This window comes from Canis lupus, chromosome 30, assembly GCF_003254725.2.
Source record: "Canis lupus dingo isolate Sandy chromosome 30, ASM325472v2, whole genome shotgun sequence".
Taxonomy (NCBI): Eukaryota; Metazoa; Chordata; class Mammalia; order Carnivora; family Canidae; genus Canis; species Canis lupus.
The window spans coordinates 14,268,491-14,287,306 of NC_064272.1; the positions used below are offsets into that span (position 1 = coordinate 14,268,491).

The window sequence follows — 18,816 nt, forward strand, 5'->3', positions numbered from 1 at the left end:
GGCAAGGTGTGTCACTTAGAACATCTAACTCAAAGCGTTTTGATGCTTTGTTTTTTAACTATTTTATTGCTTTGGTTTTGCTGCATGAGTTCTAAACCCTCAATTTCCTAAAGTAACAAGAGGTTCTATCAACTAAGCTCTAACATGTTTCAAGTGTAACTTTTGTGAGTTTATACTGCTGAAATCAGTTGACCCCGGGTTGATCCATAATCTTTGCCATTTATTAGCCTATATACTGTACAGATATGTCCTTCCCTAAAAAATAAACTATCCTTAGTTTCATCTATTAAGTGGGCATATAAATAGTCTCTACCCCTCTTAGGGAGTTTGTAGAGATTAAATGAGTTTCTATATATAAAGTGTTTAGGCAGCATCCGCACCAGGACATACTCTCTATATATTAGCTATTGATATTTTAATTTTAATTATTATTCTGTCTTCATAGAGGAAAGCTAATCCAAAGTCTCATTGTGAGGGAAAAATGTAGGGCCAATGATTGTGCGAGTGTTCTTGTAGGCATGGGTTTGAGTGGCATAAGTTTGTGGAGGGGCTTAGTTTTATGATTATATGGTTGATGAAGAAGTGAATGTCCTTGAAACTCTGCAAAAACTGTCACAAATGTGAAGCTCTTTCAGTGAAGTTACTTCTTTCTGGATAAACAAGTCAGGTCCCATCTAGTGGAATCACTCTAAGTAAAGCCTCTTTTATTTTTTGTGATAGGAGTCTGAAATAAGCATTTCAATTAGATTCATTAAGACAGTTATTACTTGGTAATTGAATAGCAACAGATTGCAAAGGAACACTTATTGAGGTCTAATAAGTATGTAGGAGAGAAATCTTCTCCTTCTGTAATTCCATCAGCTATAAACCAGTGTAATTAGATTCTTACTAACACATTCAAATTGAAGGGAAGGTAGAGGCATATAATTGGCACTTAGCAAGATACCTGGATTACGTTAGGGTGGTTTCCATTTACATACTTATTAAGTGTCAGTTTAAGTTGTTAAGTAATTGCGAGTAGTGGACGGTGGTAGGTCAAGTGGTTAAGCAAGAATTAAATTCTTAAACATATTAATAAATTAGGGTCTGATAATTTTAAAATATAAAATGCAAGTTTATTGTGCCCATAAATTTGCATCAAGACACATAGTATTTCAATGCAACTCATGGACAAATTCAGAACTCTGAGTTATCTTCTCAAGTATAATATATTCATTCATTCATTTACAATCACCTTTTGAACAACTACTATTTGTAAATAAAAGCACGTTACTTGCACGTTACTTGATAGTGGAGATAAGGTAATATAAAAAATTCCATAATTTGTGGCATAAGAATGCTGGGAGAGCAAAAACAGAAGAAAAGCAAATTCTTTTCCTAATCTTTCTTTTTCATGGGACTCAATCCTCTTTAGGATTTCAATTTTCTACCAGTGATACTAGATATTTCTTTTCCCAAATCGATGTACAAATTTCAGAGGTAGACCTCTACTCTGTTATTTTTGATGCAAAATGATTACCAGATGCTATGTGCATAGCAAGTTAAATAAAGTACTTACGAGACCACAGATATCTTTTTATAATGAAAATGTACTTAACTGTTGGAGAAGTTACATTTAATGCAGTTATATAAGTTAATGCAGTTGTATATAATAAGCAATCAAATTTTGGATAATCGAGTTTGTCTTTTGTCGAAATCAGTCATAAGAAAATATAATTTCTTTTACATATACCATCTCTAAAACATCCTTCCCTCACACACACACACGCCAAAAACTAGGACTTGATAATATCTGTTTTTGATGTTTTTTAATGAGTAAACCTTGCCAGAATGTGTACAGATGGTTAAAAGTTCTCATTGTTGCAACATTTCCCCCTCTCCTGTCTTTTTAACTGTCTACGTATCTAGGAGAGGGCAGAGAGGAAGAGGATACGTTTTCTTTACTATTCTGGCACCATTTTGATTTTACTATCAAAGCTCTGGTGATACCACTACCTTATATTTATAAATCCAACTCCTTATCAGGCAAACCAACCTCTTCCCTTTCCCTCTGTGTCAGAAACACTGTTGTCTCCCTCATCTTTCATGCTCACTATCACAAGCCTACATCTGACACTACCCCTTTCTCCCCATCATGAAGAAATAGATGTCACTAAGCCTTGTCACTTTTCCTCTGCAACATGTCTAAAGTTTCATCCTCGATCTCCAAGTCTGTTAAACCTTTACCCATGTTTTATCCTGTGTGAAGACATAAAATGGGCTTCTGTGGCACCTGGAAAGATTTACTTTGAATGTAAGGGAGAATTTCTTGACCATGAAACATTGGAAAAGGCTCCTTAGAGAGTCTTGTAATGTTTGAGAATGATAGACTCACCTTGGACAGAAACCGTTTTAAATTTTCTTAAACCCAACTTCACTCATCTGCTTGTTTGGATTATTCCTCTCCCCTGTAGGCAGCCCTCATCTTTCCTCCAGCTCTTATTTTTGCTTTCATTATTTCCCCTCCAACCAAGTAAATGGATTTCTCCACTGTTGATACTTTAATGTTTCTTTACAAATTCCCATGAACACCCCCACCCAAGAGTCAATTAAATGACCATTACAGTAGAAAGTCGTATTTATTAAGCATTTACTATAAGCTGGACAATGTCACAAGCCCTTTACATTATCTATTTAATACCATAACAACCATATAAGGCCAGTTAATATTATCATCTCATTTTCCAAGTTGGGGAAATGAGATTGAAGTTAAACAACTTGTCCAAATTCACGTGGCTATTAAGTGGTAAAACCTGGATTTACACCTAGGCAGGTCTCTTAACTATCACAGCATAAAACAATTATATTACAGGTTTGTTTCCAATAGAGCAAGTGTTTGCTAGTTATTGAGTCAGTATTCATCCCCCTCTCATTTCTTAAAATTACTCAGGTTTTAATGGGAACAAAAGTCACTGATCCCCAGATTAATCCAGTACTTGTGAGAAGCTGACCCCATTCACAGTGGGACCTTATTGGTTGAAACCAATCAAGGCCTTCCATTTCCTCGGCCATGTCTTTATATAGTGGTGGGCATGTGACATAAATGTCTAAACCTCAAAAATCTTGCTTAGAAGGATGAGTCAGAAGTGCTCTCCTTGTTGTTTAATGTAAAAAGCAGCAGCATGATGCTCCAATTATACAGACACTCATCCTATGACCACAGGAAGAAACAGTCGAAGGGTAAGTTACCCTCTAGGAAGCAGAGTGGAGGAATTGGAAGAAACTGGCTGAGCTGTTTTGAAGCCCACTCAGCCTCTGTAGTTCTTGTTATATGGACCACTGGAATCTCCTTTATTGCTTAAGTCAATTTGAATTGGGGTATTTTAAGGGTGAAATTGTGTCCCGTTTGCCTAGAACAGTACAAGTTCATACCTGTTGTCCTGGAATAATTATTAGTGATGCCTCCTTTCACTCTTAAAATATCTTAGTTTGGATAATAAATCCCACATAGCCACTGAAGTCTTTCTATAACTTTAAATAACAAGTCCTAACTAACCCATTCAATTCTTTCTTAGACTTTCTTTTTTTATACTTTTCACAAATACCATGCAAGAGGATGTGAGAAGATCAGAAAATAATTAAAGATCCCCTGATAAGTGGAGCATGGTAACTTTGACACATTAAAATCCTGAATCTTTCTTCCTTTCAGCCAGCTAAGAAAAAGCCTCTTCATGCACAAATCTAATGAAAAGACCATTTGAGGATCTAGGATGCAGTAAACTCCTGCTTCCTGTAAGCCACACCTAACCTCAGCTGATCACTGGTCACGAGCATCACTACCATGAATCTAGAAGCATCTCACCCACATTCACTTTGTCAGCAGGTGAAGATTAGTCCGTTTCTTGTTCTAAAAACAGTCAAATGTAGCCCTTAGAACCGAAAGAACTATGCATCACTGAACATCATATTGATGCTCCGCATACAACATCAATGCCAACACCCTGGGAACCAGATTGAAAGGTGTTCTTAGCGTCTGACTCAGAACTAGAGCAACACACTGAGTTAACTACGGATCCCAGCTAGGAACACTAATTTTAGCAGAGGAAGAGAAAAAGAAATCGGGGGAAAATAGCTCTAATGGAGAATATTAATCACACACTTTTGGATTTATATCCTGAAATGCAGCACAGGTTTTAGGAATTGGAACTTGAGGAAGAGAAAACATAATAGTTACAAAGGAAAAATAAGGAAAGATTAATGTACCATAATTGTTCATGCACTTTCCATCCTTGAATATTTCCTTCAACTCAAATTGTACGAAAAAAGAATTTACCTTTTCTCCTGTTTGATCTTCATCAACTAATCTTTTTTAAAAAGCTTTAAAATAGCAATTATTGACTAGTAAAATAATCCTAGCAGGGTATCCTGGATGAGCAGAGAATAAGGCTCCAATATTTTGAGTGTGTCTCTGTGCATATTGTAGTTGTACCTACAATTGCTAGTGGGAGTTAAGTTGACTTTCATCTAATGACATCTGATTGGTGTCATGAGGACTGTACTTCTGGGGGGCCCAGAGGTCTGCATCCAGTGGAAAAGAGTCTAGTGAGGAGGGTCAGATAAGGCATAGGATCTAGGTCTTGAGAGGAAATTACTTCTGAACACAGCTTAGAGGTACCTGCAGTGATGGTCCTTATCGAGGGCTCTGGAAATCGATAGCTTGCATTATAGAGTATTTCCCAATTTAGTGAATTAAAACAACAACCATTGTTTACAGGTCAGGGATTAGCCAACTCCTCCACATCAGGTGGCATTACTGGGGTCACCCTGTGGTATTCAGCTAGTGACTGGGTTCATCTGAAGTGGGGCAGAGGCTTCGCTAGCTTGCCTGGGGCCTTGGCAGAATGGCTGGGAGGCTGGCCTCAGTAGGACCCACCCCCCTCCACCCAGTTTCTCCAGCAGGGTGGTTGAATTTCCATGATGGTGCGGTGCCCCAAGAGGTCAGGGAAGCTTGGAGACCAGGCACAGATCCACGGTAGATCCACTTTCCCTGTACTCAGCCAAATATGGGCCAGCCAGATTCATAGGGAGGCAACTGGGATGCTACTTATCAAAAGTACATCAGAGAGTTTGCCCACATCTCCAATTTACCACATCCAGCTACTCACTACCAGTGTGTGTGTGTGTGTGTGTGTGTGTGTGTGAGTGTATGGACAATAGAAAACCAGAACTCCAAATACTTGAGGGCTGCTCATGTAATCTAATGCTGGGAACCTTACTCTTTTTCAAAGCTAAAAATGCAATTATTTTCTGCCCTTTTCTCTGAAAGTGCTGCCCTCAGCACATCTGGCACAGCATGTTAGATGTCAGCTAGGTAACAGCGGTGCTCACGACCACCGTGATACAAGCAGTTTCCCACCTCAGACCTGTATCTCTGAGGAACTGCTGACTTGTGGGCCACTGATCTGGTGGGGAGAGTATTCCTCGCCTACAGAAGAGGAAAGAGCTAGATTACTAATTGCAGTGATATTTTGAGACTCCAGCTGAATTTCCGCAGGACATCCTGTCTTCTACCCTCAACATTACTGCCCCCCCTTCCCAGAAGGATATCCGGCCCTCAGGGTCAGGTACTGTTCCAGTTTCCTTGACACAGAGAACAGTTAATTTCCAATTTCTGCAGGATTCAGGCAACAGCAACTGAGACAAGTGTTGTGTTCTACAATCAGAATGCTCTCTCTCTGGAAACATCAGGGCAGGACTGCAGAGTCTCCATGACATAGAGTACAAGTTTAGAAAGTGGTAGAAATGAATCATTAGGGACTGGTCACCCTGGAAGTGGGGTGGGGTGGGGTACGCAGTTACATACATCAGAGGCTTGCAGCCATTGAGATCTGGATATTCAAACAGCTGTGCTCACAGCTGGCTGGTGGAGCCTGAGATGGGCACATTACGTAGGTGGGATCCTCTTTTTTTTTTTTTTCCTTTTTCTTTTCTTTGTTAAAAAAAAAATATATATATATTTACGTATATACCTTTGTGTATATATGCTGTGTTTAATATTTTTTTCTTTCCTTCCTCCTTTGTAAGGCGACTTTCTCATAAAATTAAAGAAAAAACTTATAATATTTAGATGTATTATTTAAGAACAACTATAGCACTGAGAAGAGTACAAATATATATATATATTTATATTAAAATTTAATATATATATATATTTAGTGAACGAGTTAAAATGAAACAACAGCTAGCTACTGACACCTGAATTAGCAAAAGCAAAGTAAAAAAAATGAGTGTGGCAAAATCATTCCCTTCCTTCCTCCTTTACCTTCCTTCTCCATGTGAATAGTTTGTGTTTCAGTCCTAGTTGGAGGGGCAGGAGGTCCTCCTGAGCCAGGTACAGGCTTTTGTAGAGGTCCCTGGGGTGTGCACAGAGTGGTCCTGCTTCAGGCTAGAAATGAGTGGGGCACCCCTACACCTACATTCTTTCTTTCCCTGAGTCATAAGTGCATAAATTTAAACCTGAAACATGAAAAAGATGGAAATTCTTAATGGAGGCATCATTTGTAATCATGTCCTGCTTCTTTATTTTTCAGAGATATGAATACTGCATTTCACTATAAATAGTACTTCCATGAAGGGGAGAAATAAGGAAAGAGAAGTTATTTGATGAAATAATCTTCCATCTCCTGATCCTCCTTCTTCTTTTTTCTTCCAGCTTTTTATGTTAAAATTTTAAGCATACAACAAACTTGGAAGACTCACTGTGAACAACTGCATATCCAGCAAGATTATATCATTCCTTCCATTCTTTCTTTCTTTCTTTCTTCTTTCTTTCTTTCTTTCTTTCTTTCTTTCTTTCTTTCTTTCTTTCTTTCTTTCTTCTTTCTTTCTTTCTTTCTTTCTTTCTTTCTTTCTTTCTTTCTTTCTTTCTTTTTTTTTTTTAGAGAGCATGGGGTTGGAGGGGCAGAGGGAGAGAGAGAGAGAGAAAATCTTAAGCAGGTTCCATACCCAGCACAGAGCCTGACACAGGGATCCGTTTCACAACCCCGAGATCACTACCCGAGCCCAAATAAAGAGTTGGACATTTAACTGACTGAGCCACCCAGGCACTCCACCATTGACATCTTTAATATACTTGCTTTATCACGTATCTCCCATTGGTTGGGATGATCTCAGTTTAAGCTTCAATTTGAATTATAATGTAGCTCGGTTTCCATTAATGAGGCAAAATTTTAATAACAGTGTTGTGAATTCTAATGGACTCGAGGCAGTGCTGTGTTTAGTATTTTCTTTTCTCTCCTTCCTCCTTTGTAAGACGACTTTCTCATAAAATTAAAGAAAAAAACTTATAATATTTAGATGTATTATTTAAGAACAACTATAGGACTGAGAAGAGTACAAACTGTTTAGATTAAAAATTACCTTACGGATCAAATTTTCCGAGGTGAGAGAGGACATACTGAGAAACCACAGGTGTGTATCTGTATACATACATATGTGTAGAGAAGGAGAGAAAATATTAATAGCCAATTTAACCACTCCTTGTATGAAACTAAATCTCTCAGATAACATGATGAAAAGTTAGTTCATCTTTTGAAAAGAAAATAAAAACTGAGGAAAAGACCATTAGTCACTGCGTAGGTCGAACACACAAAATATCCCAGAATCATTAAACTTTTCTCAACTTCAGTGAGATATAATTGATATATAACCACTGTGTAAGGTGTACAATGTGATAATTTGATAAAATATATATTGTAAAATAACTACCACAGTAAAGTTAGTGAACACATACATCACCCCACATAATTACTATTTTTTTGTGTGTATGAGAACATTTAAGATCTACTCTCTAAGCAACTTTCAAGTATATAATATACTATTGTTAACTGTGGTCACCATGCTGTATATCAGATCCCCAGAACTTATTCATTTTACAGCTAGAAGTTTGTACCCTCTGACAAACATCTTCACATTTCCCCCAATTCCCAGCCCCTGGCAACAATTCTATTCTCTGTTCCTAAGGGTTTGGCTTTTTTAGATTCCACATATAAGTAATATCATAATAGTTTTTGTCTTTCTCTGTCTTATTTCACTTATCATAATGCCCTCATGTTGTCACATGCTGTCACAAATGTCAGGAGTTTCTTCTTTTTATGGCCAAATAATATATCATTGTCTATTTAGACACCACATCTTCTTTATCCATTCATCTGTCAGTAGATACAAGTTGTTTTCATGTCTTGATTATTGTGAATAGTGGTGTAGTGAACACAGGAGTATAGATATCTCTTCAAGATAGTGATTTCATTTCCTAGGAGTGGAATGGATGGGTCATATGCTAGTTCTATTTTTAATTTTCAAGGAACCTCCATACTATATTCCATAGTGGCTGCACCAGTTTGCATTCCCATCAACGTACACAAGGGCTCTCTTTTCTCCATGTTCTTACTAATACTTGTTATCTCTTATCTTTTTTATAATAGCATTCTAACAGATGTAAGGTGATATCTCATTGTGGTTTTGATTTGCATTTCCCTGATGATTAATGATGTTAGTTGAGCATCTTTTCATATACCTGTTAGTCATTTGTACGACGTTTGGAAAAATGTCTATTCAAGTCCTCTTCTTATTTTTAAATCAGATTATTTGGGATTTTTTGTCATTTAATTGTATAAGTCTGTCATGAAGATAGAATGATAGGTGAAATAATAGGACTCCTACCAGGTGTGCCTTCTGTAGCATAGGGATATCATACTAAGGAGGGAGTGGCAAATTCAGTGTGATACATTTGGGTAGCAAGAAATGTGGGAAAACATCATATACCTGAATATGGTCTTAAAGCACAGTGTACAGGCACGGTCTGAAAAAAGAGAGCAGAGTGTAGTCATGATTCATTCCCATTGCAACACCCGTTACCCCAGCTCACTGGGGTTATGGCTGATGGTTCAAGTATTGGTCCATTTATATGGATTTTTCTAATCTGCACAGTTAGTTTCATCATCTTTCTTTGTTTATATCTATTATAAAACTAAATGAATTAACAGTGTAATGGAGATAACATAGGTCATATGTCCTGCCACCATTCTCTTTGATTTATGGAAGGCCCATTATATAAAAAACAAAAGAGACAAATATTTGCTCTCTTAGATTTATATTCTGGTGGTGATACACACAAAGGAACAAAAGGGGGAAAAAAAAAAAACATTAACAGGATAATTCAGATAGTGATAGGCCAAAATGTTGGGAGTATTGTTGAGAAGAGAACTTGCTTCAGAGACTGTGGTCCGGGGAAGACCTCTCTGAGAACAAGACCTTTGAATTTAGCCTTGAGTAGAGGAAGATAGCCCTGCAATTTTCTGGGGGAAGAGAGTTCTGGATGTTGAAAAAGGGCAGTACAGAGGCCCACAGATGAGATGAGCTCCTGTGGCTAGAGTAGAGGAAGTATGGAAAGGGGGGGTCAGAGATGAAGACAGAGGACAAAGTTCACAATGCTCTGTCTGGATTTTTATCGAAAATCCATTTGAATGTTTTGCACTGAGGGGGAAAGCAATGGTGATAATTTGAGAAAAGTTGATGAAAGATCAGCCTGCTTCTCTGTGGAGTGCAAAGCTCATAGAGTTAGAGGACAATTAGAGCCTAGAGATAACTGGTAAGGGTAGTGGTAGATAAACTTCAGGGAATCCTAATACTGCTGGTCTGAGGACCATATTTTGAGAGGCACCAACTCTTTTCAGTGGTTCTCAAACTTGGCTGCATATCAGAATTACTCAAGGAATTTAAGAAACCCATTGCCCAACCTGTGCCCCATACCTATTATTTAACAATTTTTGTGGGGTGAGGCCAAGGCATTAGTGTTTTCTGAAACTCTCCAGGTGATTCAAATGAATAAGCAAGTTTGAGAACTTGTGGCTACAGGTACTAACAGGATGAGCCAATCAGGGGTCAACGTTTAATTATCTGACCTGTGAGCTGTGGAATGGGCAGGCAAGAGCATTTTTGGAATGCCAATGGCCTGTTGTTCTTAAAGTTATGTCATGGAAGTGGGGAGAGGAACTATTTTCTGGGGATGAGGATGTTTTGGGTGAAGAGACCCGCTCAAATTTTACAAGTGGCAAGTTCAATAAGAAAATCTCCATTGGGTGCTTGGATGGCTCCTTAGTTAAGAGTCTCACTCTTGATTTTAGCTCAGATCATCATCTCCTGGTCCTGAGATCAAGCCCCACATCATGCTAAGCATGGAGTTTACTTGAGATTCTCTCTCTCCCTCTGCCTCTGCCCTTGCTCTACTCAAGCACTCTCTCTCTCACAAAATAAATAAGTAAAAAAAATTTTTAAAGATTTTTATGTATTTATTAATGAGAGACACATACAGAGAGAGGCAGAGACACAGGCAAAGAGAGAAACAGGCTCCATGCTGGGAGCCTGGTGTGGGCCTCAATCTTAGGACTCCAGGATGAAGCCCTGGGCTAAAGGCTCAACTGCTGAGTCACCCAGGCATCCCAATAAATAAAATCTTTAAAAAAAATAGTCTCCACTCAGCCATGTTTTCTGTTTCCTGTTCCATTTCAAAGAAGGCCACTAGTTTGTTTACCCTCTCCAGCCTCTGTGAGACCCTTCTTTAACTCCTCTCCTTTCAGAGCTGGAGCCTGTGATCTAGAAGAAACAAAATACAAATCAAGCCTAACTGTCACTCATAGCTCATAAACTAAAAGTAAGCAAACTTGATTATGCTAATGCCATGCAGTGCAGCATGACAACATTCTGAACTTTGTGGTATATTTAAAATCATAAATGTATGCCATGCTTTTTTTCCCTTAGTCCTCCAAGCCTTCATTGCTACATAGTTTCCCTGATTTTTCACTTCTGTATTCAAAGCTTATGGGTCCTTAATTTTTAATAAATGAGATATTGATTTGTTTTGCAAAATGCTCCAGCAGGTAAACCTTAATTGACTGTTCCTAAAGACCCAGGTTATAAAAAAGCCATCAGACCCCACAATTACACCTTTGAGTTTCTGTCCTTCAGACTTCAGGAGACATTAAAAAGCATTCCCACCTCCATGGCATCCTACAAAATGGCTCGGCCCCTTTGAGAACAGAAGCTTCTCTAACTCCCAGAAGAGTTGTCCAACAGAACTCTAATGTCTCTCATCCCATCATTTCCAGAGTAAATTCTTCAACTCAGACACTTCAGTTTGGCTTGAGGGTTTCTGTTCTGTGCAAGTGCACACATTGAGGAAGATGGGAAAGCAGCAATTTTCTAGCTTACTTGTTGACAGCACAGAAGGGATGTGGAGGGAAGATGTCAGGGTTGTAGGACAGGAAGGATTACATTTCAGAGTATGCAACTCTATCTTCCGGTCAGATAATTAAACGCTGACCCCTGACACTAAAATTTAAAAACATGGTTATTAAACTAATGCGTGAGGCCATTGGGCTAAACAGAAAAGCCAATTTGTAGCTGCATTCTTGGTCCTGGGGCTATACCTTTGGGTTTTGAGGCATGGACTAAACTGTTCATTTTTCAAAATATGGCAAAAATCAGGACATAAAAGCACCAATAAGGCCTAAACAGCCTATGAATAAGAACCTTCAGGAGGTCTCATGTTCACACTGCAGTAATGTTCTAAGTGGCCCTCGAGCCATTCACAACCAAATGCTCTCTAGATATCCTGAGCAGATTAATGCCAGCATTTGGTGGTGGGGTAAACCTAATTGTCTAGTTACTGCTTCCTTAATTTGATTACAGTTTTCCCCTAGTTTGGCCTACCTGCTGTAATAGTGGTTATCTTGTCAAAAGGAATTATTTCATACTGTGCAAAGATTCAGTCGGGGCAGCATATGGTGCTATGCAAATCAGCAAGGATGATGCAAATCAGCTCAGATGGGGAATCTAAATAAGATGACACAGGCTGATATCATCAAACCAGGGAACCCCAATCCAACAAATCGCAGAACAATTACTATGCCTTGGTAGATGAAGCTGATACAATTGTCATTATTTGCTCTAAACACATACAGACACATGCACTTTTATGATTTTTTTTTTTGAGAAAATTTTTGCTTCCTGTGAGGGAAAAAAATCAAGCAATATAGAGTTCAAAGAGCAAAGGAAAAAAAAAAAAAACATGTGACGACACCTCTAGTAGAAATAGCCCTTAATGGAGGTGTCAGGGAACTTCAGGGAACATCATTCCAGTGATGGAATGATGAAGAAATATACAGATTGAAGAAACAAGGTTGGAAGACAAATTTTACAAAAGCAAAGTTACTATGCAAGCTATTCTATTAAAATGTATTCAGTTCAATCTACCTAAATGTTAACAGGATAAAAGCCAATAAAACAAAACATATTGGTCTTCAGATTATCTTTTTTTAATTTCAAAAATATGCCTAGAATTTGAAAGTGAAGATTATGGATAGCCCGAATAGATTGAGATTTTTTTTTTTTTTTTTTTTTACAAAACTTCCTATTTTGACTTTCAACAGTGTTTATCAAATCCCTCATATAAATCATAAGGGAAATTAATGTCTTGCTCTTTCTCTGCACCTCATGATTATTATTATTTATGCTAGTCAGTTTGGCCCTAACATTTGTGACGTCTGAAGTAACAGTAAAATAAAAACTCACTGGGACGCCTGGGTGGCTCAGTGGTTGAGCATCTGCCTTGGCTCAGGGTGTGATCCAGGAGTCCTGGGATCGAGTCCCATGTCGGGCTTCCTGCATGCAGCCTGCTTCTCCCTCTGCCTATCCCTCTCTCTTTCATGAATAAATAAATAATATCTAAAAAAATTAAAAATTAAAAAAATTAAAACTCACTTAACCAGTGCCTAAACATTTAGGTGTTATAAATGCTAACTGTTAAATGAAATTCTCTTTATCCTCCTACTTTGACAAATATACCTTTATAATGACAAAACTAGAAAATGTATAAAACTATAGTTTCTGCATATGGCTAAAAGCTGGCGAATATCAAAGACAATTGAATATAATTATTTTTCCTCCTACTTATGTGTTTTGATGTTTAAATAAGTGATAAAGTACATGCATAATTTATGAAGTATTAGGTATTTATTTTTTGTATTTTAGCCAAGTCACATATTATGTTTTTATAATTGAGATTTTCACATGATTTTTATTCTACTTACAGTAGTGAGATAAAGAATTAGCATAAAATGCAATTTTCATATAATATATACAAATGTTTGGGCCAAAAGTGTAAATTAAGGTAAACATAAAATAAAGCAATCAAAATTATTTTTCATATGGATTTTTCACGAGTGGTCAATGTAGTTTGTTATTAAATGTTGGCATGGAGTGGTGCGAGGTCACTCATACTCAGAAAATACTCAAGTATTTTTCTCATACTTATGATTTGTTTGGGTGTTGTAAGATTCCTTTTTAAAAATCCTTTATCATGAGTTACTTTGATATAGGTCACTTTATCAGGTTTTCTGTGGGCACAGTAAACTATTTTGTATAGCTTGGCACACAGCAAACGCCATGTGATATTTTACTATTACTTCTAACATTTCAACAAAACTTTCTTTTATTATATTTTTAAATATTTTAAGACTCCATTTGTTTTGTATCCCATAAGGCTGTAGAGGAGGGCAGTTTAGCACACGGATCCTGGAAGGAGACTGCAGGTTTCAAACATCAGCTCTCCTGCTTACCTTCTAAAGGAACTTGGCTAAGCTACTTAATCTCCTTGCACCTTAATTTTCTCACCTGTTGTGTAAGTCGACTTAGGTCGCTGTAACAAAATACCACAGACTGTGTGGCTTAAATAATGGACATTAGTTTCTCACAGTTCAGGAGACTGAAAGTATGAGCTCAGGGAGCCATCGTGGCTCATCACTGGTTCTGGTGAGCAGCTTCCTGGCTCACAGATGGCCACCTTGTCACCGTGTGCTCACAGGATCAAGAGTGAGCGAGCAAGAGCGAGACAGGCAGACAGAGTGAGGGCTCTCTGGGGTCTCCTCTTGTAAGGGTACATCCTATTGGATCAAGGCCCTACCCTTATGACCTAATTTTTTTAACCTTAATTACTCCTTCAGAGACATCTCCACCACAGCCACACTAGGGGTTAGGGCTTCAATATATGAGTTTGAAACATTCAGTGCATAACACCTATGAAATGGACATCTACTTTCATATACATATGATTGCCTTTGTCTGCCTTTCACATTTTTCACTGTATTGCTATCACTTTATTTTTCAAAATTGTATCTTAGGATTCTATCATGATAATTCCCTCAGGGCTGTTATCCATGTCTCTGACAACATTTCCATCCAACTTCTTATTTTTTGTATTTTCTTTATGTGGATGTCTTCTTTGCGATGGTTTGATTTTTCTCTTCCATTTCTTTTCTATGCTCCCCCTGTTCACTTTTTATTTTTTTAGCTGTCTCACCGTGAGCTGTGTGACATTTCAGCTATTATAGAATGGGCAGCCAATAGAATCCAAATTTGGAGAAAAGTGCCACACATACCCTGCAGAAAACTGAAGCAAGTTTAATGTAAAGTCTGTACCAGTTTGTGGGATGTGCAAGCAGATTCTTAACAGAGTCCAAGAATATCCAGATTTGGGGCTGCCTTCATCATGTTTCTCCAGAAGCAGAAGAGAAGCTGGAGTCTTCCATGAGGTGGCACTCCCTCTTTGTCCCTTCAAACCAAATAAGGTGGACTATTGGGAAGCCACGCTCTCATTCCTGAAGACCCTTGGCCGAAAGCATATTGCGTTCTCCTTCAGAACTGGGGCCTGAGCACCACCTATCAGTCTTGAAGCCAAAGTTCCTTTTGACTTCCTGCCTGGCCTGCACTTGCTGTTGTTGGGCAGGGCCAGCCACTAGCACAGTTGCAAAGCCTCCCCTTTTAACACTTTTCCCTCTTTCTTACCACCCAGCTTCCTCCCCCAGGGATGCATCCTCTGTTTTAGTTCCTACAGATCTTCTGTTCAGCTAGCTGTCATTTGGTTGTCGGCAAATGTGTTACCTGATTTTACTCATCTCACTCAGAAGCACTACATTCTCATAGGGCTTGCTTAAGACATCGTCAGTACCCAAAGAAATGAATTCTGAACAGTGAATTTTAGGTATCATGACTGAAAAGGGGTACTGGATAGGGTCAGAGAGAGATTTTGTAGTTAAGAGGCCCTAATCTTTGTTCTTGAAATCACTTCTCCTAAGTCAAGTTCGCTTTGGCAGTTCATTAGTACTCATTCCCTTCTCGCCTCCCTCCTCTTCCAGATCCAGTTTCCAAACCAAGGCTCACACACCATTTCTCCTCTGAAGTCCATTCCACCTCTTGGGTACAGTGATGCAGATTCACTTGTCTCATCCCCTAAAAAAATGACAGTCCTTTCTCCCTCTCTGCCTTCATTTAGGCTATTTTGTAGGGGTACCTTCTTTATCCTTCTTCTTCCCTTTCCTGAGTTTCAAAATGTGGCCCCTCTCCCTCAGTTCCAACATAAATGTCCCCTCCTCTGCAAAGGCTTGCCCCAAATTCCTCAGACAGAGCTCATTGTATCTGCCTGCCGGTATTCTCCAGCATCCTGAGGACTTCAGGAGGAGCACATGCTGTAAAGTGTTCATTAGGGTTCATGGTATGTGATGCTTTCCTAGAGGGTGACCACTGGGTCCTAGTCAACTTGGAATGTTTGGCTTCCAGCAGAAGGTTGGGCACTTTGGCATTGTGTAGAAGCCTAATAGTTTTTTGTTTGTTTGTATGTTTTTAAAGAATGACACTTACAGTTTCTATCATTAGCTAGCTCTGTGCACTTAGTGAAATCATTTCCACTTCTCTTGCCTCAGTTTCCCCCACTTTAAAATGAGGAAATTGGACAAGAATTGTCCTAAAGCCTTTCCCAACAATAACATGCTGTGACAGAGCACTGTGGCCCAAACTCTCCAAAGTGAAGAATTAATATTTCCTTCATAGTATGATAAGAATGGGTTGTTCTTTTTAAAGAAGTGTTGACACTTGTTTGTGCAAATACATTCATATTGCCATCTCCACCTACTCATTGGGCCTGGAACCACAAGTTCACATACCAAAGAGAACTGAGAAGGGGTATGAGAGAAATATTTTCTAATTTATCAAGGCAGGAGAGTATCACACCCCATGTTTATCCCCTGAGTGTTTGCCATGGTTGTCCTCCCACTCTGCAGATGGGGAAGTTCTGGATGGCTTCTCTGGGCAGCACGAGGGTCAAGGAGGGCTGCCAATGCATTGAGAGAGATCGTCACACTTGTCTGTCTCTTTACTTTCTTTGATTAGAATATGAAATGTGGGAGAAACCCTAAAGAAACTGTGAAGTTGAGAGGGTCCTTGCTCTCTGACCATGACCACAGCAAAGCCATGTTCCTCTGGTGGTTTCACTTGCTCTGCCCAGTCTTGATGGGTCTGAACAAATACGGTCTCCAAGGGAATGACATTAAACCTGACTTTTCCTCTCTGCCCACTGTTAAACCTTTTCTCTCTTCCATACCCACACTCTGCTCCTGCGGCAGATGTTGTAGGCTGGGCCCTGATCCCCCTAAGCAGCCAGTGCTCAGACCCTACCTGCTGTGAGAGGTGGCTGCTAATGACTCACAGATAGCTACCCCTTCCCCGGAGAACGGCCCCTGGAGGACAGAAACTGTCTCACCTGGGAAGATAAACTCCCTCCCTGGAGGCCTACAGCCAATACCTGATGTACATGGGCTATAGGAGGGTGACCTCCCTGCCTAAAAAGAAACATGTGTTCTATGTAGCACACATTCCAGAACCTTTCTCCCATGAATGAGACCAAGGCAAGACCTTACCCAAGACCACATCCTTGCTAAGGCTTCTTCTCCTGCTCTATCCTGTGCCAGGCTCTGCTTCTAGGAACCCAGCTTATTCTGCTCATCTCTGCTCAGTCTGTCATTCCCCTTCTAGAAAAGCTAGAGCTAGTAGAGAGACTGCTTGGCTGCACGGCTGCCCTTTGGAGGTTTTATGTAATCCAACCAAATTTCCTCCATGGCTCATCTATATTTAAGGGGCTAGTGTGGTCTTTAGTGGGAATGTTTTCAGATCACTGGGGAGGAGAAAATGAGGTTATGTGCTGTAGTGGAGGAATATTGGCTCAGAATGAAGGGGAACTGGGTCCAGTACCATTACCAGTACTCCTTTGGACAGGGGATAAGTTTGTGTAGCTCTTGGTCTCAATTTACTTCCTTCTCAAGTGGAGAGATGGAGAAGGTGAGCTAAATGAAAGTCCCTTCATGCTCTACCATCCTAGGAGCTGATGATTCACACTTTCCATTTTTACCCAGAAGGAACATGCAGAAGAGAGATGTGTATGGAGTATACCCTAAACTATTACTCACTTTCTGCCTCCAAAGCAGAGAAGCTAAACACACATTTTAGTGATATTTATTCAGCATTTAGTGCCTTCAAAGAACTGGTTTTGGATAACATGATCTAAGCACCTAGTTTTTGGTAGAAGCTGGCAGGAGTGCTTCCTCATTTCATCCTGGCACCCACTCTCTTCTTGTCTCTCAGCATTCGCAGAATTGTATGAAAACCTGTTGAAAAAGGCAAAGTCTGCTCAGATCAGCATAGGACTCATCCGTAAAAAGGAGGTGCTTATTGAATCAATTGTGGGCCAATCAAACATTCATTTGAAAAATGGACAGTTCATTTGTTTTTTCTTCCCTCTTCGTTTTCCAAAATGCCTTCACATCCATTCCTTCATCAAGTCACCCTGGTGACCATATAACATGCTACCCGGCTACTTGCTACCTTGCATTCTACCTCTATTTGAAAAACAAAGATACAGAGGAAAGGCATGGTTATGTGATTTGGATTTAAAGTCACAGAGCTTTAATGTCAAAAGTTGTCCTACAGCACACTTCTCAGGCTCTTAGCTGCCTGAATTTCTACCAAATTACATGACCTTTCTCAATGGTCTAGAGTTTGCTTATGTGTTCTCTAAGGATTTCCCATTCCTTGGAAGGTAGATACTTGTCATACAGAAGAAAGTGGTCTATGATGAAAGAAATTAGGGGAATGAATGCTATGGTAGCAGACTGTTTTATAATAAGACATCTTAAAGCCTAGTGCTACTTAAGTGTTCCAAGACAAGGCAATGCTTGTAACACTTCCAAACACACATGATCATATAGGTCTTTACTTCCAGATCATCTTGCATCTTGGAAAGCACTCTCAAAAGACATGTTCGTTGGTGTATACGACATCCACTATTTGGATATTTGGATGATTTTTGGTATCAAGTAAACATAACCTACAATTCAAATTATTTCAGTGACTAGTAACCTAGTGCCTCAGTTCTGTTTGTTTTTGTTTTGTTTTTGTTTTTATTTATTTTATAGACAGACAGACAAAGAGAGAGCTCACATGAGGGAGGGAAGGGGAGGGGCAGGGCAGAGAGAGAGTGAGAGAGATAATCTAGCATGGAGCCTGACGTGGGGCTGGATCTCACGATCCTGAGATCAAGACTTCAGTTGAAATCAAAAGTCCACAGCTTAACCAACTAAGCCACCCAAATGACCCTGGTTTTGTTTGTTTTTTGAGTACGTGCATGCCTATATGCTGGCAAACCCTACTTGGTTGCAATATGATGTCATTTCTAGACCTTTGTTTTTGAAAAGTTTGCCACAAAGGACTGACTGACCACTCTTGCACAACTGATTCAAATCTCAGCTTCATGAAGGCTGCAGTAGGCTAAAGGAGCCTCATGATTTCCAACAATCTGGGCATTCAAGGCATTCTGAAACATCCTGTAACATCTCAACATTAAACCTTACCCATGCTGCTTTCCGCAGCCCTCCCAAACAGGTTGCCAGCCAT

The 18,816-nt window shown here is 39.3% G+C and overlaps 1 protein-coding gene across 50 annotated transcripts in view; it reads right to left on the minus strand.

Moving 5' to 3' along the window:
* Positions 1-18,816, minus strand: part of LOC112675976 (uncharacterized) — a 48,891-nt gene that overhangs the window by 3,756 nt on the left and 26,319 nt on the right. For 22 of the 50 annotated variants that reach the window (XM_025472892.3, XM_025472891.3, XM_035708915.2 and 19 more), the window contains 3 exons: positions 17,436-17,531; positions 10,571-10,632; positions 8,803-8,839 (listed from right to left, as the gene is read on the minus strand). The exons of 1 other annotated variant lie outside the window; for it this stretch is intronic. In XM_025472892.3, coding sequence (XP_025328677.1) covers positions 8,803-8,839; positions 10,571-10,632; positions 17,436-17,531 — 195 coding nt within the window. Of the gene's footprint in view, positions 1-6,738; positions 7,296-7,398; positions 7,458-8,802; positions 8,840-10,570; positions 10,633-10,939; positions 11,368-11,748; positions 11,872-12,609; positions 12,763-17,363; positions 17,532-18,816 lie in introns of those variants that run through there. 27 more of the 50 variants (XR_003146205.3, XR_003146208.3, XR_007407374.1 and 24 more) reach the window with 17 other exon arrangements.